The sequence below is a fragment of the Canis lupus genome, chromosome 24 (assembly GCF_048164855.1).
Source record: "Canis lupus baileyi chromosome 24, mCanLup2.hap1, whole genome shotgun sequence".
NCBI classification, from domain to species: Eukaryota; Metazoa; Chordata; class Mammalia; order Carnivora; family Canidae; genus Canis; species Canis lupus.
Window position 1 is genome coordinate 5,984,629 of NC_132861.1, and position 25,316 is coordinate 6,009,944.

The 25,316-nt window shown below is 36.0% G+C and overlaps 1 protein-coding gene across 1 annotated transcript in view; it reads left to right on the plus strand.

The window, feature by feature from the left end:
- The window catches only part of CCDC169 (coiled-coil domain containing 169), a 42,612-nt gene extending 20,232 nt beyond the window's left edge, over positions 1-22,380 (plus strand). Inside the window, 4 exon segments of the mRNA XM_072797413.1 lie at positions 9,017-9,115; positions 9,337-9,390; positions 9,959-10,035; positions 21,802-22,380. Of these exon segments, the coding sequence (XP_072653514.1) occupies positions 9,017-9,115; positions 9,337-9,390; positions 9,959-10,035; positions 21,802-21,901 (330 nt within the window). The 3' untranslated portion in view covers positions 21,902-22,380.
- Positions 22,381-25,316: the final 2,936 nt, after the last annotated feature.

The window sequence follows — 25,316 nt, forward strand, 5'->3', positions numbered from 1 at the left end:
TGGGTCATATGGTAAGAGTATGTTTAGTTTTATAAGATACTGCCAGACTTCTTTTTATTTTTATTTTTTAAAGATTTTATTTCTTTGAGAGAGAGAGAGAGAGAGAGTGCTCAAGCAGGGGGAGGAGCAGAAGGAGAGGGACCAGCAGACTGTGCTGAGCACAGAGCCTGACGCAGGGCTCAATTGCACAACCCTGAGATCATGACCTGAGCAGAAATCAAGAGTCATAGGCTGACTGATTGAGCCACCCAGGCGCCCCTCATTTTGCATCTTACATTTAGATCTGTGATCTACTTTGGGTTAATTTTTGTGAAGGGTATAAGATGTCTAGATTAGTTTTTTTGCATGTGGATGTCCAGTTGTTCTGGCACCATTTGTGGAAAAGAGACTATCTTTGTTCCTTTGTTTTACTGGTAATGAACAAGTAGAATTTGAAATCTAAGAACACAATACCATTTATATTAGCACCCCCCCAAAATGAAATACTTAGATATAGATCTAACAAGATGTGTGTAAGATCTGGATAGGGAAAACTACAAAACTATGATGAACAAAATCAAAGAACTAAATACATGGAAAAGATATTCCATTTTCATGAATAGGAAGACTCTATATTGTCAAGATGTCAGTTCTTCCCACCATAATCTATAAATCCAATGCAATCTCAATCAAAATTCCAACATGTTATTTTATGGATATTGATGAACTGATTCTAAAGTTTATAGGAGAAGTAAAAGACCCAAACAGCCAATATGATGTTGAAAAAGAAGAACAAAATTGGAGGACTGTTGTTTACTAACCTCAAGATTTACCAAAAAGCTACAGTAATCAAGATTAGTATTAGCAAAAGGATAGACATATAAATAAAACAGAATAGAAAGCCCAGAAATAGAACACCCAGAACAAAGAGATCCTTTTCAACTGACCTTTGGCAAAACAGTTGATTTTCATATATTAGCCTTGTATTCTGCAACCTTGTTATAATCTCTTATTAGTTCCAGAGCTTGTTGTTGATTATCTTGAATATTCTATGTAGATGATCATGTTGTCTGCAAACAAAGATAGTTTTATTTTCTTTCCCAATCTGTATACATTTTATGCCTTGTCTTGCCTTATTATATTAGCAAGGACTTCTAGTGTCATGTTGCAAGTGATGAGAGGGGTCATCCTTACCTTGTACGTCTGATCTTAGTGGGAAAGCTTCAAGTTTCTAACCATTAAGTATGATGTTACTATAATTGTTGTTGTTGTTTAAGATAATTCTTCATCAAGTTGAGGAAGTTCCCCTCTATTCCTAGTTTATTTTTTTATTTTATTTTTTTTATTCCTAGTTTATTGAGAGTTTTTGGTATCAGTGGGTGTTGGATTTTGTCAAATGCTTTTTCTGCATCTATTGATCTGATCACATGATTTTTTTTAGTCTGTTGATATGACAGATGCCATTAATTGAGACAGTTTATTTTTATGTTTGCCTTATTCCCGTGGGCTTGCCCTAATGAACCATCCTACTTTCCTGAGTTATTGCATAATATCAAAGCATGGTGCATCTAAAACTCAACTGTAGGAAGCAGGCTCAGGGAAGAAAAGTGAGGTGGGTCCCAGGAATTCTACTTGTAGGAGCAGTCCTAAGGCTAACGAGAAAATACTGTACTGTGTGTCTCCATGCAGACTCAAAGGGGAACAAACAAGCGCAGAGCTGGAAGATGGTGTGTTATAGGCTGGAAGGATAAGAAATCAAGATGTTAAAGCTGAAGGTATACGAAGAAAGTCAGAAGGACAAGGCAAGGGGTCCACATCTGATATGAAGTTTCTGCTTAATATGTTTTCCACATGTATATACAAACTTATGAAATTAACATTTTGCCATTTTTAAACATTTTTTAATTTAGGAATTCCTAACTCAAGTACCAGGATGGGTAGCTACCATCTTGAATACAGTCCATTTTATAATTCACTGTGTTGAGTATAAATTATTGAAGAACTATTAGTGAATAGTAGTAGTAGTATGGTGCTTTTAAAAATGTGCTTAATTATAATGGTTCCCATTTTGGTCAAGATTTTTTTTTTTCTGTTATAAAATTAAGAAGGTAGATGGTATATGTAGTAGGCTCTCAGGCCTGAGATCTGTTAGGAAAAAAATTTTAACGAGTACTACAATTCATTGTTTGGCATATTCACTCTTACCCTGTCTCACAAACCCTTCTTCCTACTCTTCTTACTATGTACAGAAGTCCTAAAATACTCCCTCCTAACCAAATCCAAATATCCCATGTGAAATTAGAAAACTATGCCTGGTACCATTAAAGAATTGGGTTTATTGGGATAGAAGTTGTGTAACATTGTTTTAAAGTGGTTTTGGTAAAATTGAGGCATCAAGCAAATGTTAAGAATAGGCACACAGATTTAGATTTGGATGTGATATTTATTAGCAGTGAAATGATAGTTTATAATGGATAAGGAGAATATAGAAGATCTCAGGAGGTGAGAGACTTAAACAAATTTTTGAAGATCCTCAGGTGGACCGTAGTCATTCACTTGACAAAGTTGAGAAAGTAACAACAAGCAGTTGGCAAGAGGAAGGCATATGAGTAAAAACAAAGCAGTCACTCTTTAGACCTGCTTAGTGCATTGGAACTTGGCAGCCCCAAGTATTGAAAAAGGTGGAGATGAGGAAGGAAACTGGGAAATTAGTTGAACATATAGACATGGAACAGTTGGCCACTGGGACCCCTCTGCCATCCCACATAGGATACTTTCCTTCAGTTAGTGTCCCCCCCCCCCCCACTGGAGAAATTAAACTGCAGAAGCTCTGGATTTGGGGCCTTCAGGCACAGAGGAGGATGAGAATGAGATAGAGGTCTAAGAATGATGGAATTAAACAAAAATATGTGGTTCGAATAATGGAACTCTCAGCTCTCTCCCCTTGCACTACTCACAGAAAACAAATGGCTAAGGTAGGACATTGGACAGTTCTTCAGTTGTAAAATGGAAATGCCCTTAAAAAATGGTTAGTGAGGTGCCTACGTGGCTCAGATGGTTAAGCGTCTGCCTTCTGCTTAAGTCATGACTTCCAGGTCCTGGGATGCAGCCCCATGTTGGGCTCCCGGCTCAGCGGGGAATCTACTTCTTCCTCTTCTTCTCCACCTGCTCCTCATGCTCATGCGATCTCTCTCTCTGTCTATCTCTGTGTCTCTCTCTTTCTCAAATGAATAAATAAAATCCTAAAAAAGAAAAGAAAAGACTGTTAGTGTGGCTCCCCAGAGAATGCATCTCACAGACTTCCCAGAATAGGGAAGTTAATTGAGGAATTGGGCTTCAAAATACATTACTATTTTTTGCATCAAAGCCACACCTCCCATGGGCTGCTCTTTGCCCATGTAGGTATAGGGAGGATACTAAAAGCAACCCTATTCCTGGGAAACATGGGACTCCATTGTCCGTGACTTTGGCTTAAGGATTCCTTGATGGTTTTGCCAAACTTTCCTTAGGCTGCATGCCAGCCTAGCATGCTTCTACTTCTACCTAACTTTCTTTCCCTTTCCCCTTCCCTAAGGCTCAGACTTGCATTATAATCAAACTACTTTCCCATCCTTCTGCTCTTACCCTATTTCCTCTCAGGCAGGCATTTCTGATAACAGAATCCTTTCACATTTAATCCCATCTTGGTGTCTGCTTCTCAGAAGACTAAGCCTACAACTAGATGTACTGGGAGTGATGCAAAACAAAACAAAACAAAACAACCGAAAAAAAAAAAAAAAAAAAAAAAAACAGGAGGTAAGATGGGGATTTGGGCCTGGCTCACTTACTGTGTGGCAGGCAGAGGATGCTGTCCTGATTTGTAGATATGGCAATAGCAGATCCTGGTTCAGTGCAGCAGTTCAACTGCTAAAAACCTCACTGATGGTGACCTTGGAAAATGTTATGACAGAGGGAAATGTTATAGAAGAATCCAAGATGTAGGCATTTGGAAAAGATGGAGTTATTTTTAAGTTGTAGTGACACCCTGTGTAAGGATAAATGAGACTGAGAACAGTGAACAAGCACTAATATTTAAGAGTGAAAACCAGAGTGTCTTGGTGGTAAAAGTCTTCTATACCCGTAGTAGAAGGGCAGACACCATAGAATAATAAAGCTGAAGACCAGATTGTGAGTTACAGAGTTCCAGAGACATTTAAATGCTCAGGCCGAGATCCCTGGGTGGCGCAGCGGTTTGGCGCCTGCTTTTGGCCCAGGGCATGATCCTGGAGACCCGGGATCGAATCCCACGTCGGACTCCCAGTGCAGGGAGCCTGCTTCTCCCTCTGCCTGTGTCTCTGCCTCTCTCTCTCTCTCTCTCTCTGTCTCTCTCTCTGTGACTATCATAAATAAAGAAAAAAAATATAAAAAATAAATAAAAAAATAAATGCTCAGGCCATGCACGTGTGTTATGCAAAAGATAGGGCCCTAAAAAGAATAACCAGGAATCCTGGAAAGTATAAGAGGACATCTGGCTGGATGGGCCTAAGGATATTGACTCTGCAACTCCAGCTGGACCCTCTGGCCCAGGTATACTTCTAGTAAGGGCTAGAATACTCACTGTTTTAGAAGATGCTACAGAGTCCTCTCTCTGATAAAGCAGTGGGTTCTCCCCTCAAGATCTGCCTCCACCTCTTCTGGCTGCCAGGTCAGTTAATGAGGGTGCTGTTCAACATCTATTAAAAAAAAAAAACAGAATGGGGGAGCAGGAGGCTGAGGACAGTTAACCCAATAGAAAGCACAATTCTTTGATCATTTCCCAGATCTTAACCACTTTTCAGTTCCAGAAATCATTGACCAAAGAGGTGCCTGGGTTCCTAGGAGAAAGGACCCTATAACAGTCCACATATATATCATGACCATATCTCCAATCTTCCCCCAAAAAGGCCTCTAACCATTTATGTGGGTGCCTGTACACTGTGGAAAAGGAAACAACCAGACATTTTGAGATCTGAGTTGACATTGATTCCTCAAATAGGAATCTAGGCCTAGAGTCCAAATCACATGGGCTCCATGTGTCTGTAGACTCCTCTACCCCCATGGTTGTCATTTTGCCAGTCCCTGAGTACATAATTAAAACAGATATACTTGGCAGTTGAAGTTAACCCCCACACTAGACCTTCATCTCTGAAGTAAAAACTATTACAATGGGAAAAACAAAATGGGAGCTTTAGAAACTGTCCCATCCTAACCCAATGCCAAAATTGTAAAGCAAAAACCATTTTTTTTATCCCAGGGAAGACAGCAGTGATTAGTATCACAATTAAAAACCTAAAAGATGCAAGGGTCCTAGTGCCTGCTATTACTCTGTTTAATTTGCCAGTCTGGGCTCTGCAAAAACTGAATTTTTTTTTAAGATTTTATTTATTTACTCATGAGAGACACATAGAAGCAGAGACATAGGCAAAGGGAGAAGCAGGCTCCCCATGGGGAGCCCAATGTAGGACTTGATCCCAGGACCCAGGGATCACACCCTGAGCCGAAGGCAGATGCTCAACCACTGAGCCACCCAGGTGTCCCAAAAACTGGATATATTTTGGAGAAACACTGTAGGCCATTGCAGGCTTAACCAGTTAGTAGCCCCAACTGCAGTTGCTTTGCCAGATGTAGTATTACCACTAAGCAAACTAATAAGTTTTCATGTGTAGGGTGTGTAACCACTGATTTGGAGAACGTATTCTTTTTGTTCCAATTAGAAAAGAGGACCAAGAACAGTTGCAACTTCTGGTTTCGGCTCCAATATTCATAGTGCTGTCATTACAACAAGCAAGAGGTAAATAATCTGAAAATCAGTCAGTCAGTGACCTGAGTTTGCTAGGCAAACTCCCATCCTGAAATCTAATAAATAGACAAATCCAGATAGTCACTAACCTCTGCTTACCTGGAACAGAAGATGCTGGAAACAAAAACTAGCAGGAACACTTAAATGGTGATTTTGATGAATTAATGGAGGAAAAATAGACAAATCCACTATTAAAGTTAGAGACTTCAATACTGAACGTATCAGTAATTGATAAGTCAAAAAGGGAGGAAAATCAATAAAGACATAATTGACCTGAACAGCAGTGTCAAACAACACAATCAATTGACATTTATAAAGTATTCCATCCAAAGACAGAATACAGATTCTTCTCAAGCTTTTATGTAACATTCATAAAGGTAAACCATATAAGACACTCAGCTCAATGAGGACAGGGTCTGGATTTGTAATTCTCAGTGGTATCCTTAGCACAATGTCTGGCACATAGGAGCTGCTCGATGAATGTATTTTTTTAATGTATTTTGAGTAAAATTAATGAATTGTAAAATTAAATGACAAAGAATTTAGTCAGGATAGGAATAGTAGTGAGATATAGTCTAACCCAAAGAAAGCATATTAAAAATATTTAAGCTTTGGGGGAACCTGAGTAGTTCAGTTGGTTGAGTGTCTGATTCTTGATTTCAGCTCAGGTCAAGATCTCAGGATTGTGAGATGGTGCTCTGTGTCTGGCTCTGTGTTCTAGCTTGAGATTCTCTCTCTCTCTCCCTCTGTCCTTCCCACCACCCCACCTCGCTCACACTCTCAATAAGTAAGTAAGTAAGTAAGTAAGTAAGTAAGTAAATAAATAAATAAATAAATAAATAAATTTAAGCTACAAAGCTTAGAACTGCAAATCCACATCAAGAAATAACAGAAAACACTCTTCTGTCATAAGAACTGCCACTTGATTAGTATTCCTAACCCTCTGCTTTCATCATGCCACTTGTTTAATAATTTCCAATAGCTCCCAGTGTTTTACTTCCTGAGCCTGGCAGTCTAAATCTTCTATTAAACAGGTCCTTCCTTATTTATGTTACCTTATTTCTTATTTATTGCTCAAATATTTTGCTTCAGCTCTATTATTACCACTAAGCAATCATTTTGACTCGTCTTTGATCAATATCAATCTCTCCTGTCTCCCTCTTTTTTGTCCATCCAAATCCTTCCTCTTTGGGGGATCCTGAGTGCTCTAGCCCATGTTGATCAGCTTCTTTTAAAAACTTGTAAGGCATTTATTATCTATATTTCACATTTTGGCATTTAATCATATATTGCCTTGAATTTTGCCTATTTCTGTTTTTTTAAGATTTTATTTATTCATTCATGAGAGACACACAGAGAGAGGCAGAGACAAAGGCAGAGGGAAAATCAGGCTCCCTGTGGGGAGCCTGATGTGGTACTTGATCCCAAGACCTTGGGATCACGACCTGAGCCAAAGGCAGGCGCTCAACCACTGAGCCACCCAGCCATCCCGAATTTTCCTCATTTCTTTTTTTTTTTTAAATTTTACCCATTTCTTATGCACATTTCTTATATGAGTTTCTAGAGTTTGGGATTATATTTCATTCTGGTCATCTTTAATATAAAATAACTTGTATTCCAGTATTAGTTTATTAATAAGCTAATTTCTCTTAGAACTTAGAGTGCATTTTTCCATTGAAACAATATTAAAAAGAGTTAAATTCTCTTTTACATTTATAAAAATGCATTTAACAAATGATGTAACTAAACCATATTACTATGGTAGGCTAAGCTTGGAATTCCCCTAGCAAGGATCTGTACAGCAAAAATTTTGAACTACTTCCATCACTCCTTGATTTGAATTTAAAAACTCTTCATACTTGAGCAGTGGTTTATTTCATAAGGGCTTAATTTTCTATAAGATAACCCAGTTTAACCTCTTAAATTTGTGGAGCTTTCATGGACTTTCTTCTGGAGCAAGTTTATATTTGGGGGAAGGGACTGAAAGCCATTTATGATGCCCAATGTATGATATTCAAAGACAAATAATGCCTGCCTAAGAAATAACACCCAGTTATGTTTTAATGGTTATCAAATATACATAGTGAAGAATTGTCACAACAAGGGATTTGTTTTATCACTGGTGTTATTTTTAGAGACAAGAACTTGTCTTGTTTCAGCTGACCTAATTATCCTATCAATACAATTTTTAAAATTCTAATAAGTATTAAGTATCTAGAAGCATTTTTAGAGAATTAGCTGTTTTTCAGGAGGAGGGTATGAGCTCTAAAATATCTTGCAGTGTCACTTTGTGGATATTTAAATCAGCTGCTTCTGTTTTTCTTTAAATGTTTCTTTTAATATATTCAGTTACCTAGATCATGACCAACAAGGGTTATGTAGAATTCAATTTGGAGATTTTTTTTAATGTTATTGTGGTAATGTGTAAGAATATGAGAAATAATTGGAGTTACTGCAAATAATTAGTTGTTGGTTTAGGGATTAAATTTTTAAACCAAATTGGTGTAATGCAGTATTTCTCTGGCATTTGGCTAAACCTATATTTAGCTCCAACTATTTGTGATGAATGGCATTTGGACTGAGGTCTTAGTTTCCAGAACTGTCCCACTTTGCAATATTCTCTCATTTCTCCTGGTCATTAACTTTATGGTCTATTCCTCTACTGTACTGTTGTTACACTGGTATCAGTCATATGAAAAATATATAATTGTTTATTTAGTATGTGTGGGCTTTGGAGTCAGATTACCTGGGTTCTTTTTTTTAAGATTTTATTTTAAAATCTTTAACGTATGGCTCAAGGTCAAGAGTCGCACGCTCCACTGACTGAGCCAGCCACTGGTAGTAGCACTCCAAACTACCTGGGTTCTAATTCCAGCTCTACCACTTATTAGCTGTATGTCTTTGTACCAGTTATTCAATATCTGTCAGATGCCGTTTTCTCAACAGTAAAATGGAAATAAATATATTAGTCATCTTCATGGATTTTATAAGGATTAAATGAAATAATCTGTGGAAAGCACTTAGCACAGGTACTGACTTGGCATGTTGTTAGGGTTCAATAAATATTCTAATTATTATTATTACTATTACTTAGTAGGTACATTTTAGAGAATTTGAAGTCACAGAACATTATGAGGTAGAGGAATTTACCAAAGAAGAAATTTCTTACTGCTATTTTGAGCATGAGTTCATGTAAAAATTTACTATTCATATTTTCAGGAATCCTTAAATACATTGCTTAAATAGCTAGAAAAAGAGAAAAGGAGCCTTGAAAATTAAGTGAAAGACTGTGCACTGAGATTGGAACAAGATTCAAAGGTTTGTTTTCATTCTATACTAGATATTTCTTTGTGACTGCCATTATTTTTAATATGTTATCTACAAATCTACTATATTATTATCCCAAAATGCTTACAAAACTATTTCCTACACTATTTTAAAAAACAGTATAGAGACATAAACTTGACTTAGGAATAGTCTTGCTAGTATTGCAAATCCTCTCTGATGTTAGATTATTTACTTTTATATCTTTCCTGTAGGCTTACCATAAGACCAACAATGAGTGCCGTATATACCTAGCTAAAATGTCACAGGTAACTTTTATTGTCTTCCAAATTTTAAGAGTTTCCTCTCACTGTAAATTACATTTTTCAGTCTTCTAGGCTTTTGATTGGTTTGGTTTGGTAAACAAACATATGTTGGAATTATGGGAGAAAATGTACCAACTTTCTAAATATAGAAAGTAAAAGGAAAATTTATAGCTTTTATAAAAACGTAAAAAGGAGATAAAAGTTTCCTAGATTAAGGGAATATTTTGTATATTTGCTTCCTGAGTTATCCTTTTAGTTTGATCTATAATTTCTAGAATTCAAACTATTGTCATATCTTTCTTAATGGCAAAGTGTATGTATTATTTATATTCAATGTTTATTATGAAAACCTTCAATGATCTTTATATCACAAAATGATATGCTTTTCACAATTTCCTCTATTTATTTTAAATACTACATGGAATGTGGGGTTGAGATAAAGGAGTTTCCAGAATCTTTAAAAACCTTTTAATACTGGTATAAAAGAGTTAATTGAGAATGGACTATTAACTCTTATCTCCAAAATCAGTCATGAAATAAGAGATCAAATGCTCAAATGTTTGTATTTCAGATCTCTGACTCATACCAAGTTTCTAAAAGGCAACAGATGGATCAACTGCCTAGAGTGAAAGAGAATCTAGTGAAAATGTAAGTCTAACTATATCTTTCCTTTCTAATTAATTATATTTGCATGTGAATGGTACGACAAAACAGGTGTCCATTATATTTTGGAAGCGTAACTTCTAGATTTTATAGCAATGATATAAAATAACAGACAGATGGTAGAAGAACTTAAAGAACTTTGTGCTCTCTATTCACTATTTATATACATTTTTGTAGATCCCAAGAATATGTTTTGTCTTCCAATATGATAAGTTCTTATTTTCTAAACTAAAACAATACCCTACCCAAGAGGAACATAAATCTACACCATTAACAATATAAATACAATTAAATTACCAGCCTTAACTTTTTTACTGATGAAATGTGGACACTGAAATTAGTGTAGAGGACAGTGCAGTTTAAACTGTGTTTTCCTGGGCAGCCCAGGTGGCTCAGCGGTTTAGCACCACCTTCAGCCCAGGGCCTGATCCTGGAGTCCCAGGATCAAGTCCCACTTCAGGCTTCTGGCATGAAGTGGGACTGCTTCTCCCTCTGCCTGTGTCTCTGCCTCTCTCGTTCTCTCTCTCTCTCTCTCTCTGTCTCTCATGAATAAATAAGTAAAATCTTTAAAAATTTAAATAAATAAAATAATAAACTGTGTTTTCCTATGCAAATAAAAGCAATGTAGCATGAATAAAGAACAGAGGAATATTTTATGGGTTTAGGAGGTTATATCTACCCATAATTTTCTTGTTCTGTACTGAGTACAGAAGAATTAATCCAGGTAATCCTTGTCTTACATAACCTTTTCTATGTAGTGGGGGCAATATATCCTTATATAACTTAACAATATGAAAAAAGTAATCCATGATATAAAATTAGCTGTAAATCAGAATTCTTTTCAAATATGGACATTCAAGGTATATTATAGCAAGTATTTTTGGTGGAGATTTATGGGATAGCAACATTTTGTCCAATATATTGATAGCTAGATGAAAGTGTATTTTCCTTGAGTAGTCATAAATATTTTAAATTATGATTCATGGGGCAGCCCGGGTGGCTTAGCGGTTTAGCGCCGCCTTCAGCCCAGGGCCTGATCCTGGAGACCTGGGATTGAGTCCCACATCAGGCTCCCTTCATGGAACCTGCTTCTCCCTCAGCCTGTGTCTCTGCACACACCCCCCTCTCTGTGTCTGTCATGAATAAATAAATCTTTAAAAATAAAATCAATAAATTATAATTCATTATCCTGTACATTTTTATCAATAGAAATATAATATGGTTAAAACATTAAATTCTGGAAAATTACTTCCCTCTGAAAACTAGTATACTTGGGGGCCCCAAGGCCAGTCCTATGTTCAGTGATTTGCGAGAACAACTCACAGGACTCAATGTATATTTGTGCATACAGCTAGGATGTATTGCAGCCAAAGGATACAAAGAAAAATCATCAAAGGAAAAAGGTGTATGGGATGAAGTTTGGAGGAAACTAGGCACAAGCTTCTTAAAATCCTCTAGTACAGTCACATAGGACACACTTCATTCCTCCAACAATAGGTCATGTAACATGTGTGACAACATATGAAATTTTATCTTCCAGGGAAATTCATTAGGTACTGAGCCCAGGTGTTTTACTGGGGACCAGTCATGTAGGTAACCTCTGCTTAACATATACTAAATTCCCAACTTCCAGAAGGAAGATATATAGACAGAAAACCATATTGTTTGTACAGTTTAAGTACAGTGAGCCATTCCTTTTCATTTAAGGAAAGTTCTATATTAGTGTTGAGAACTTTTTACCACTAAACCAGTCTTGCATACAGGTCTTTCTGAGGGCAGCAGTTTTAGGCCTGCAACAGTAACCCTCTTTTTTTTCTTTAAGATTTTATTTATTCATGAGAGAGGCAGAGACACAGGCAGAGGGAGAAGCAGGCTTTATGCAGGGAGCCCGATGTGGGACTCGATCCCGGGACTCCAGGATCACATCCTGGGCCAAAGGCAGGCGCTAAACTGCGGAACCACCCAGGCATCCCATGCTACAGTAACTCTTTCTGCACAATTACCCTACTTATTTCTTTTTTATTGTTACATTTATCTTCCAAATCAAATTTCTTGTAGAAAGATAATACCTCTTTATTCAAATTTGCTTAAATAATGGGGAAAGATTTTGAAAATGCAAATAAAATTCATTCTAATTACATATTAACATATACACACACATCTGTACTATTAGACTATAGGTCTGTTAGGACGGTTTAGTTTTCCACTGAATACTGTTGTACATTGGATCTCTCAGGGAGTACACTCTGAAATGGAAATCAGCATGCAGGAAGTTTGCTTGTGAGCATTATTAGAATGAGTACCTCAAGGGTAAGGGAAGGAAATAGGTTTGGAGGAGAGAATAGGGCTACAGTGCAGCTGCAGTCTTCATGTATCAAGCTGACTCACAAGTGAATAAAGTGTGGGCTTTCTCTTCCTCTGATGGGGTGACCTACCCGGTCAAAGCCCTGTTTTCCATGTCCTTTCCAGGCCATGTATAAGTGATTCTCATCCACTTAATTGTCAAATTGGGAAAGATGATACTAAAGGACACTGAAGTAGATGACCTGGATGCCAACCCATTCCTCCTTGTCCCCTGCTATATCATCCTGATGATCAGTTCCTCTTTGGATCCTTCCATGCCATAGGCCTGAACTGAGCTGGAGGTGCTAGTGCATCAGAGGTGGATGACATGGTCTGGGATACCTGCTCAGTAAGCTGGTCTGTGCCCTCTGGCAATGCACAGGCTTGATTTTGGATATGTCACTTCCACCTTCGATGGAACCTAATGTTGAATACAGTGCCTGGCATAAATAAATAGGTGTTTACTAATTTTTTAAATGAATTCATGAGTGAATAAATGATCATACAAATGGGAAAAAAACTTTCTGGAAATATTAATAACCCACATAACTCAAATTGAAACATTTCTATATACCTATAACCTTCCAAATTAGTTATATATAATTGGTTATACTTTAAAATATTGTTATTCTGAGTTACTATCTCAACTCTGGAATTTAGTAACTTTTTGATTCAAGTTTTAGTCTTTATTTGTTTATTTATTTATTTATTTATTTTTAAGTTTTAGTCTTTAAACCAAGTTTTAGTATTAAGCACCTCACAGAGGGGCATATCCAAATGGCCAATGGACTTAAATCATTACTTATTCAATGGAATGCAAATTAAAATTATGAGAGGCCACCACAATTTTAAAGATTGATGATTCCAAGTGTTATCAAATATATGGAAGAATTGTAAATTTATGCAACCACTTTGGAATAGTGTTTAGTATTACTTTATACATTTAGCTGATCATACACCTACTCTATAAACCAACAATTGCACTCTTAGTTATATATTTAAAAGAGTAGTGCATATATTTATACCAAAAAACCTGTACAAGAATGTTCATAGCAGCTTTATTCATAACAGCCATAGACTGAACTCAAATATCCATCAATAGTAGATTGGATAGGATTTTTTGAGAGATATATATTCATACATATGTTATTCTTATGTAAAAACAAATATTCATATATTTATGAATAGTAACATTATATACATATGAATAATAACAATAAAAACAAACTCCAGCTCACACAAAATCATGAATAATTACTACAGTATTAGGGAAAAGAGGCCAGAAATAAAAGAATACATATAATATGTTTCTATTTATATAATATTCAAAGACACGTACAACTAACTAAACCGTGGTGTCAGAAGATAGGATAGTGAGTGGTTACCAATAGAAAGGAGTAGAGGGCAGCCCGGGTGGCTCAGCAGTTTAGTACTGCCTTCAGCCCAGGGCATGATCCTGGAGACCCGGGATCGAGTCCCTCGTCAGGCTCACTGCATGGAGCCTGCTTCTCCCTCTGCCTGTGTCTCTGCCCCTCTCTCTCTCTCTCATGAATAAATAAATAAAATATTTTAAAAAAAAGAAGAAAGGAGTAGAATGCTGATTGGGATAAATAGAAGGTTTTCCAATGTGATGGCAATGTTCTGTTTGTTGACCTAGGTAGTGGTTACATGAGTATTTGCTTTATTATAATTCATGGAACTTAGTTCTCTATTTTGTGCACTGTTCTATATGTGCTATACTTAAAGCAGTGTTTTAAAAATAAAGTTTTAGTGGCTTTTCATGTTTCTTTTGGTTGATACTCTTACATATGCTAATGCTAAATGTTGACTATGGAGTTTCCTAATGTTCAGAATAAATCAGAGCATTAAAAAATACCCAGATGAGGTACTTGGGTGGCTCAGTCGGTTGAACATCCAACTCTTAATTTCAGTTCAGGTCATGATCTCAGGGTCATGAGATGTAGCCCCATGTTGGGCTATGAACTGGGCATGGGACCTGCTTAAGATTCTCTCTCTACCTCTCCTTCTACCCCTCACCCTCCCCTGCTTACTTTCTCTCCCTCTCAAAAAAAAAAAAAGAAAAAAAAAAGGAAGAAAATACCTATTTGACTGTGATATACTATTTATAAAAAAATCTATCAGAGAGGGATACTAAATATTAGCTATTACATATATTCCTACTTTGAGGAACCATAGCCACAAAATGAATGAGATATACTGCTACTGTAAGATGTATCTTAGAGATCCTTATATATACTTATTTGAAAAAAGGGTATGAGGCCTCTGGCTGGATCAGTCAGTGGAGCGTGTGACTCTTGATCTTAGGTTTGTAAGTTCGAGCTTCATATTGGGTGTACAGAGTACTTAAAAGTAAAACCTTAAAAAAAAGATAGATAAATAAGAGATATCACCTTTAAGATAAATAGGAGAAATGATCTTTTTAGCATGAGATTTGGAATTGCCAACTTAATAGTTAACCTTATGACAATGACTCATGGCACATATAACTATAAAAAAATCATCTTCCTAGAAGCAAAGACTTCAAAAGCTGATACCACTAGTAATGATTCCTAAAAGTAGAAAACTGTAAAATTTATTTTTTCTTTAGTGTGAACATCCTCATTTTTTTTTTCTGCTTAAAAGTGTTCTAGAGTGATTAAGAACTCTAGAGAAGAAAGTAACAAGGCAATCGTTAGTGCCCTGGAATCCACAGGACCTGAAGGAAATTCTGAGACTCACTGAGAGACAGATTGTTCAGGGAACCTCCTTTTGATAAGAAAAGCAGCTAGAGTAGAGAAAATACAACCAAAATATCCAAAATTAAGGGAATAATTCAATTAACTGTGATGATATTATAAAGTTACAAAAAGTTACATTCTAGGAAAATAGATAATTGATACAGCTAAATGTTTACCTATAGTAGTAAAGAAAAATTATAATACAAAATAGTATAATGGGATTATGGATAATTTATATTTGTACTTTGTAGTATTTTCTATAAGAATATGTGTACTTTTAACACAATTTAAAGTACCCAGCTTGGGGTGCCTGGGTGGTTCAGTCAGTTAAGTGTCTGCCTTTGGCTTGGGTCATAATCCCAGGGTCCTGAGATCTAGCTGCACTGGACTCCCTGCTCAGCAGGGAGGTGTCTGCTTCTCCCTCTCCCTCTGCTGCTCCCCCTACTTGTGCACGTGCTCTCTCTCTCTCTCTCTCTTCCTTTCTCAAATAAATAAATATGATCTTAAAAAAAACAAAAAACTACCCAGCTCAAAAAGGGCATTTAAGATAAGGAGCTGTTTTTTATAAGGTTCCATTGGTTCTACTAAGGAAAGAACAATACAGATTTTAAATAAATATAGAAAAAAACCTAAACTTCGTTTGGAACCAAACATATATAGGAGGTCAGGGTAATTATTAACGGAATACTTGTGTCTAATTGCTGTTAGTGTTTCCATTTGTTTTTGTAGGGTAAGATTGGGGCAGCCAATTAAAAAAAAAGAGTATGTATACTTCATAATAATTTTTAACTACATTATATTAAAGGAGATAAATCGAGGTGCTTGGGTGGTTTAGTCCATTGAGCATCAGACTTTTGATTTCAACTGATGTCATGAGCTCGGGGTCATGAGATGGAGCTTCACACAGGGCTCTGCGCTCAGCATGGAGTCTGCTTGTCCCTCCCTCTGCTCTTCCCACTCATGCACTCACTCTCTCTCTTAACTAAAAAAAATTTTTTTAAAAAAGGAGAAAAGTCAAGGGTTGCCTGGCTGGCTCAGTCGGTAGGGCATGCAACTCTTGATCTATCTTAGGGTTAGGAGTTTGAGTCTCACATTGGGTATAGAGATTACTTAAAAAAAGAAAAAAATATCTTTTAAAAAAGATTTTATTTATTTCTTTGAGAAAGAGAGAGAGCGACAGAGCAAGCATAAGTGGAGGGCTGAGGCAAAGGGAGAAGGAAAAGCAGATGCCTCACTGAGCAGGGAGCCTGATGTGAGGCTCAGTCTAAGGATCCCGAGATCATGACCTGAGCCAAAGGCAAACACTTAACTGACTGAACCATCCAACTGCCCTGAAAAAATTAAAAATTAAAAAAAGAAAAGAGAAATAAAAATAAAAATAAATAAAATAAAAATAAAGTCCATCTCCTAGAATGACTATAGAATACCTCAAGTCAAAACAACAGTGTAAATATTTGTGTACCTAATCCAGTGTGGTATTTTTAAAAATAGTATGGTAAAATTAAGGTGGTAAATGAAAATTTGCACTGGGTTTGGAGCAGATAATCAGTTTTTGCCTCTGCCACTTATTATTTAATGTGGCTTTATGTAAGTAACTCCTTCAGATTTAGTTTATTCACCTATAAGATGAGAATGACAAAATCCAAATTGAATGGCTAATATGAGAATTAGAAATTATTGAAAAATCTCCAGTTCAATAAATATCAGCTATTATTATTTTCTACAATGTAGTATTTTATTGAATATAAAGAATAAAGTAACAAAGAATTTATTTGTGGGAAGAAAATAAGACATATGACAATAATTTGAAACTGCAAGTGACAAAGCTATAACACTGTTATGCTTGCGTAATCTTGCAAGGGTCTCAGCTACTCTCATGTATTAAAAACTATGATACTCAGGAATGAAAAATGAAAAACTATGATACTCAGGTCAAATTTTGTTGACCATGGCTGATCACATATTGTGACCCAATATACCCACATATATATTTATATATAACTGAAACCATGTATGAAATAATACTTAGCCTTATGTGTGATGCATGCTAATATTTTGTTTTGTTCTATTTTTTATATTGCTATAATTCACTAAATCAATCAACTATTGAATTGCATCCTGCAGTTCAAAAAACACGGTTTTAAAAGAGGCCTAGTAGATTAAACATGTTTTTAGAGTTATGTACCTCAGCTTGATGATTAGAGTCATCATGTCAGTTAGATCTTATGGAAATGGTTGATATTAAGGAAGCTATTTAAAACAGCCTTAGCATAATATAAAAGCATGTAGTATAGTAAACAATAATGAGCTATTACTTGAATATGATATAAGTGAATGCTTGTGGTTAATTACCTCTTATACCAGAAGATGAAATTATTCTAAAACATTGTTATTTAATTAAGGAAACTCTTTGCACAGGAAATGGCTTATTCCCAAAATACAACATTTAAAAATATTTATATTGAGATATAATTGATATACCCCAAAATTTACCCCCCCTTTTTTTTCCTTTCAAGATTCTATTTAAATTTAAGTTAGTTCACATATAGTGTAGTATTAGTTTCAGGGGTTAAATTTAGGGATTTATCAGTTGTATATAACATCCAGTGCTCATTACATCAAGTGTCCTCCCGGATGCCTTTTACCCAATTGCCGCATCCCCCCTTAAAACGTCCCCTCCAGCAACCTTCATTTTGTTGCCTGTAGTTAAGAGTCTCATAATGGTTTGCTTTCCTCTCTGTCTTTATCTTTTTTATATTTTTCTTTCCTTTCCCCTATGTCCATCTGTTTCATTCTTTTAAAAGATTTTATTTATTTATTCATGAGAGACACACAGAGAGAGGAGAGACATAGGCAGAGGGAGAAGCAGACTCCCTGAGGGGAGCCTGATGTGGGACTTGATCCCAGGATCCTGGGATCATGCCCTGAGCAGAAGGCAGATGCTCAACCAATGAGCCACCCAGGCACCCCATCTGTTTCATTTCTTAAATTTCACTTATAAGTGAAGATTTAAAATCATACTATTTTTGTATCCATTGGATAAATACCTAGAAGTATAATTGCTGTGTCATAGGGTAGTTCTATTTTTAACTTTTTGAGAAACTTCTATACTGTTTTCCAGAGTGGCTGCACCCATTTACATTCCTACTAATAGTCCAAGAGGATTCCCCTTTTTTTGCATTCTTGCCAATGTCTGTTGTTTCCTGAGTTGTTAATTTTAGCCATTCTGACTGGTGTGAGGTGGTATCTCATTGTGGTCTTAATTTGTATTTCCTTAATAATGAGTGATGTTTACCATTTCTTCATATGTTTGTTAGCCATTTGTATGTCTTCTTTGGAGAAATGTCTATTCATGTTTTCTGGCCATTTCTTAACTGGATTGTTTGTTTTTTGGGTGTTAAGCTTGATAAATTCTTTATAGATTTTAGATACTAGCCCTTTATCCAATCTGTTATTTGCAAATATCTTCTCCTATTCCATAGGTTGCCTTTTAGTTTGGTTGATTGTTTCCTTTGGTGTGCAGAAGCTTTTTATCTTGATGTAGTCCCAATAATTCATTTTTGCTTTTGTTTTCCTTGCCTCCAGAGATGTGCCTAGCAAGAAGTTTCTGCTGCCGAGGTCAAAGAGGTTGTTGCCTGTGTTCTCCTCTAGGATTTTGATGGATTCCTGTCTCACAGTTAGTCTTTTATCCATCTTGAATTGATTTGTGTGTATGGTGTAAGAAAGTGGTCCAGTTTCATTCTTCCACATAAGTGGTCCAGTTTTATATCTCCCACATAATTTATCCCTTTAAAGTGAAACTCATTGCTTTTTGGTATATTCACAAAGTTGTACAACCATCCTCACTATATACTTAAAGAACATTTTCACATCCCCCCAAAACCCCTTTACCCATTAACATTCATTCTCCATTCCTCCCTCCTCCAGCCCCTACCAATCACTAATCTACTTTCTGTCTTTATAGATTTGTTTATTCTTCCTATAAATGGAAGCAAACAATATGTGGCCTTATGTGCATGACTTTGTCACTTAGCATAATTTTTCAAAGTCATTCATGTGGGAGCATATATAAGTATTTTATTCCTTTTTGTGGCTGAATAATCCAGTTTTTGGATCTGTCACATTTTGTTTATCCATTAATCAATTGATGGACATTTGGGTTGTTTATACCTTTGACTATTATGAATAATGCTGCTATGAATATTCTTACACAAGTTTTTGTGCATATGTGTTTTTAATTCTGTTGGGTATATGCCTTGGAATTGAATTGCTAGGTCAATTGGTAACTCTTGTGCCTTTTTGAGGAACTGCCAAATTATTTTCCAGAGCAGCTGTACCATTTTATATTCCCACTGGCAATGTATATGGATTCTAGTTTCTCCAAATCTTTATCAACATTTGTTATTACTCTTTCTTTTTCTAGCTATCCCAGTACTTGTGAAGTTGTATCTCATTGTAGTTTTGATTTGTACTTACCCCAGGACAAATGATATTAAGTATCTTTTTGTGTACTTGCTTGCTATTTGTATATCTTCTTTGGAGAAATGCCTGTTCAAATCTTTTGCCCATTTTTTAAAAAAGATTTTATTTATTTATTTATTTGAGAGAGAGCAAGAAAGCACAAGTAGGGGGAGTGGTAGAGGGAGAAGGAGGAGCAGGCTCTCCACTGAGCAGGAGTCCAATGTCACTAGATCTCAGGACCCTGGGATCATGACCTGAGCTGAAGACAAACATTTAACTAACTGAGCCACCCAGGCACCCCCTTTTGCCCATTTTTAAACTGGGTTTTTGTCTTGTGTTATAAGAGTACTTTATATATATTCTGGTTACTAGACCTTATCAGATACATGATTTGCAAATATTTTCTCCCATTCTGTTATTGTTTTTTTTTTCCTGTATTAATGATGTTCTTTGAGGCAAAAAAGTTTTGATTTGGATGAAGCCCAATTGATCTTGGCTTCCTAGAATCTTTTTTGTTGGTTACTTGTGCTTTAGGTATCATATCTAAGAAATTTTTGCCTAATCCAGGAGCACAAAGATTTATACATGTTTTCTTCGAAGAGTTTTTATAGCTTTAGCTTCTTTTTAATTCAATTTTTAGTCAATTTTTGTATATAGTGTAAGATTGGGGTCCAGTTTCAGTCTTGTGCATGTTTATCCAGTTGTCCTAACCCCCATTTTTTTTGTAAGGACTATTCTTCCTTATTTGATTGTCTTTGCACCCTTTTAAAAAATCAGTCAACCATAAACATACATTTCTAGACTCTCAGCTCTTCTCTGTTGATCTATAATTTTACCCTTATGCCAGTGCCATACTGTCTTGATGACTAGCTTTTCAGTAAGTTTCGAAATAAGTAAGTGTGATTATTTCAACTTTATTCTTCTTTTTCAAGATGGTTTTGTTTTTTTTGGAGTCTCTTTAATTTCCATATGAATTTTAGGATCAGTTTTTCAACTTTTTTCATAGGGATACCACACAGCTGGGGAAAGGGGGCAAGTTAAAATGCTACAAAGTTTAGTATTTTTGCTAAGTTTCAGGTGTGTGTGTGTGTGTGTGTGTGTGTGTGTGTGTGTGTGTAGTGTGTTTAATAAATTCTCCAAGATTGCTGCAAGTACTTGGTTACTTTCCTGAGCTCTGAAAAAGTTTCTTCTGACCACTTTTCCCAATTTTTCCATTGCTTTTATGGAGGAAAAAAATTTCTAAAGTCCTTATTCTGTCATTTTTCCTGACATCACTCCCTGAGTAAGGTACTTGTGAAAAGCACCTTCCAGGGAATTGAAGCTGACTCTACTCTTAGGTAAGGGTGTAGGGAAGTTGGCTTTATAAAGATCTGTAAATCAATAAAGGAAAGATGGTCCCATGGAAATCCAAGAACAGGAATCCCAGTATAACTGAGCCCACAGTATTAAAACTAGAATTCAAGGAAGCTTTAAAAACCTGAGCAGAACATCTTAGTTCACTACTATAGTGGTCTGTCATACAGAAAAGTAGTTAAAGGCATAGACTTTGAACTCAGCCTTTCTGGATTCAAATTCCAGATCCACTTACTAACTATATAACCTTGTTTTGCACACCTATATAACAGGGTTAATAATAGTACCTACTTCATAGGGATTTTGTGAGGTTGATGTGAATCAGTTAATAAATAGAATTTAGAACAGTCCCTGACATAAATTATGTTCTTTAAAAATGTTGCTGTTATTTTTATATAATCAACTAGTTCAGTCTCTACTTCACTTTTCTTCTCATTACTGACTGCCGTCTTCACTCTCTACATTTTTTTAATATCACAGACCTTGGTATATCTTAGTTTCAATCTTATTATAATTTTAGGTACATATCTTTGGCTTACTCACAGATCCTTATTTCTTTATTCTCCCTGCCTGACTTCATGGCTTCTCTCTACTTTCTTAGCTTTAATTCATATTTCCAGAGGCAGTATCAGAATGGTCCATCTCATCCCTCTTTGGTCAGAGCCTTTTACATTAGGCCACCTCATGGACTCCTTCCAGGCCTTTGGATTATCTGCCCTTGAGTTGGTTTCCTCTATCTGTAATGAGATAATATGGTAATACATATGGCTGTTTAGGATGGTACTATAAGCATATCATGTTTTTGCTGTACATGATGATGACTGAAGAATTATGATTAACACTTCTTTTATTTCAGGAGAAGATATAATTCAGTTAATCAGAAGACAATGAATGCCAAGAGAGGACCAGTAAAAAAGATTACAAGATCAAACCATCTTCCAAAACTCAATCCGTAATTGTAGAACTGGGTGGATTTCTATATCTTCCTTTTTTTCATCTGTAATATTCAACTGGTGAAGTTAATGTTTAACACATTTTTCAGGGAATGAAATAGACAAGAAAGAACTATCAAACTTCTGTTTAGCTCCTCTTCCAGAAGTTTGTTCCTTTGTCTGTATGAAAATAATTTTCTCAAGTGATAGATCCTAAAACATCTAATAGCATTGCTTATGATTTTAGAAATATCCTAGAAAGCCTGAAGGTTGGCATTATTACACTTAACATTTAATAATATATCCATAACATATGCTGATAGTAACATTGCTATTATATTTGGTTTCTAGTTGACTATCAGCTAAAAATATGAATTCATCAAAACATTTGGCTATTATAGGCTCTATCCTGTTTGGGTCTTTTAAACTTATGGTTTAAACAAAGCTACAAATCAGATGGATTTTATTTTTTTTTAAGATTTTTTATTTTATTTATTCATAGAGACACACAGAGAGAGAGGCAGAGACACAGGCAGAGGGAGAAGCAGGCTCCATGCAGGGAGCCTGACGTGGGACTCCATTCGGGTCTCCTGGATCACGCCCTGGGCTGCAGGCGGCGCTAAACCGCTGCGCCACCAGGGCTGCCAAAATCAGATGGATTTTAAATTTTGATTTGAACTATCATGGTGTTACAGAAATAGCCTTGAACCAATAATCAGCTTGGTTATAATTCCCACCCTGCCGTGAACTTAGGAGATTTTGGGCAGATTCCTTCATCTCATCTTTATTTCCCACATCTGTAAAATGATGGAGGCAAATGATACAACTTCTAAGCTTTGTACTTTGCTAGAAAACTAATATTTAGGGATCCCTGGGTGGCGCAGCGGTTTGGCGCCTGCCTTTGGCCCAGGGCATGATCCTGGCATCCAGGATCAAGTCCCACATCGGGCTCCTTGCATGGAGCCTGCTTCTCCCTCTGCCTGTGTCTCTGTCTCTCATGAATAAATAAATAAACTCTTAAAAAATAAAAATAAAAAGAAGCTAATAGATTGATCTGATCTATGAATTAGAAAATTTTTGAATTTATAGAATATCCTTTTATTTTAACAAGGCAATTTCATAGATATTATCTCAGTTACAGGGAAAGCCTTGTTATCTGGAGAACCACCCAACAGTGAGTTTATCATTATTGGAAATGTTCAAGGCTGAGAGACCTTTGTCAGGGATGTCTTAGAAAGAATTCCTGCAATGAGTGGAAGTTGGATTCAAAGACTGCCAAAAATCCCTTCTGTGATTCCCTGCTCATTTATCAGATAAGAAAACCAGAGACGAAAATCCACTTCCTGAAATGTGATTGTATCATGTAGGCTGTAAATATGGACTTTCAAAAACATTATGGAGGGGATCCCTGGGTGGCTCAGTGGTTTAGTGCCTGCCTTAGGCCTAGGGCGTGATCCTGGAGTCCTGGGATCGAGTTCCGCGTCGGGCTCCCTGCATGGAGCCTGCTTCTTCCTCTGCCTGTGTCTCTGCCTCTGTGTGTGTGTGTGTGTGTGTGTGTGTGTGTGTGTGTGTGTCTTTCATGAATAAATAAATTTAAAAAACAAAAACATTATGGCTTTACCAGTAGCCACAACTAACAAAACCAGGTATAGTATTATTAATGGCCACTTGTTAAATGTAAACCAAAAACAGGTATTTTTTCATCTATAAGAAACAGTGGTTTTCTTTTTTCTTTAAACAGTGGTTTCAAAATGATAATTTTCAATACTAATACATCTGAAGTTTAAAAGTTCTAGTATACTGCTGGTAGGGATATAAAATATAATTCTTTAGGAAAACAATTTGATTATATTTTCAATTAGCCTTAACATTCATACATTGACTCCATGATTATATTTCTATAATCTATTGTAATGAAAAATCATGCGTATAGAAAATGCAGGATGTTAAATGGTTTAACAGCATTTATAATACCAAAAAATGGAGACTTCCTCACTGTACAATTATATGCATAAGTGGATTGTGATTCATCCACATAGTTTATTATGCGGCAATCAGCACTTTCTAATATTGAAATTATTTCCTCTCATACATTTCCTGCACTTGAAGCACTTCAATGTCATTTATCTTAGCACTTAAATGAACAATCTTATTCATCATTTGTCACCAGCTAGCTTAATACCTAGTATAGGACAGGTAGTTAATACATTTTGTTTAACTTAAATGAATGTTTGCAAAACAGAGTTTATAATATCGTGGGATGATTTAGTAGTGAATGTTAACATAATGGTACAAAGTCAATTCATTGATTTTAACTATTTAAATATATCTGTAGGAGACAAAAAGGGAGCTTTAGTCTACTTATGCCAAAAGACATGTTTCTGCTTTACAAATTTACTGTCCAGCTCTACAAAGGAATGTGAATTAGGCTCCAAATGGTGAGCTAGCGAAAAGCGGGAGGGAGAAGAGGAGACCTGTGGAGTACAAGGGAGCATACCTTGACACAGTGCCGAACTTAGGAAGGCTTGCTTAACTTCCTGTCAAGATTTTACTTTGTAGAGTGAAGATAGAAATAATTGATCTCAAAGGTACCTTTATGTGTGTGTGTGGCACAGAGAGGGGAGTATAAACCTTTTTATTATTTTTATTGCAATAATTCTGGTATCTTAATGTAATAAAAACAAGTAATAGAAATTATAGAACATCATAAAGTATCTAGAAAATTATTCTGACTTTCCAGTTTGTAAATAGTTAAGAAAGTTTTGAAAGTAGCTGACAGCACTAGAGTAATTTGTCTATATAATGTTGAAGGAATTGAGGCAAAGAATAAGGAAATAGTGGGAAGAGATCAATGAAATAATTTCACTCTAGGGTTTAGGAGTTTTCAGGGATAATATTTTCCTCTATCTCTATCGTTTCCTTTTTCTTATTGTTACAACTTAGTTAAGCCTTTATTATAGCCAGATAGCTAGACAAAGGAGAAAAAGGGGGTAAAAATTTCATACTAGGGTGTTGAGAGTCAGTCAATAATACTTCCTGTTGATGGACATGGAGAATTCTTTAATCTTCCTAACTAGAATTGACTTCTTTAGTAAATAAACTCCTTTGATTAACTACCTTGCTTATGCCACTTCTGTGGCTCTAACCACCTCTGTCCTGAATGATAGGTTTATTTTCTTGTATGCTTTCCATGTCTTTTCTGTTACAAGAGAGTTGGCTTCTAGGACAGGTTTTGAGTTGGCGGCAGCGGGGGAGGAGGACTTTAGGGTGGGGCTGGGTATAGGTAGGGCCATGTCTTATTCATCTTTGTATCTCCATCAGAACTTACCTCAGGGACATGCATATTTTTTTTGACACTCATTAAATATCAGAAATGAAAAGGTGGATCTAAACATAAGGTAAATGTTCTATAAGGACCCTTAAGCACATAAGGAATTAA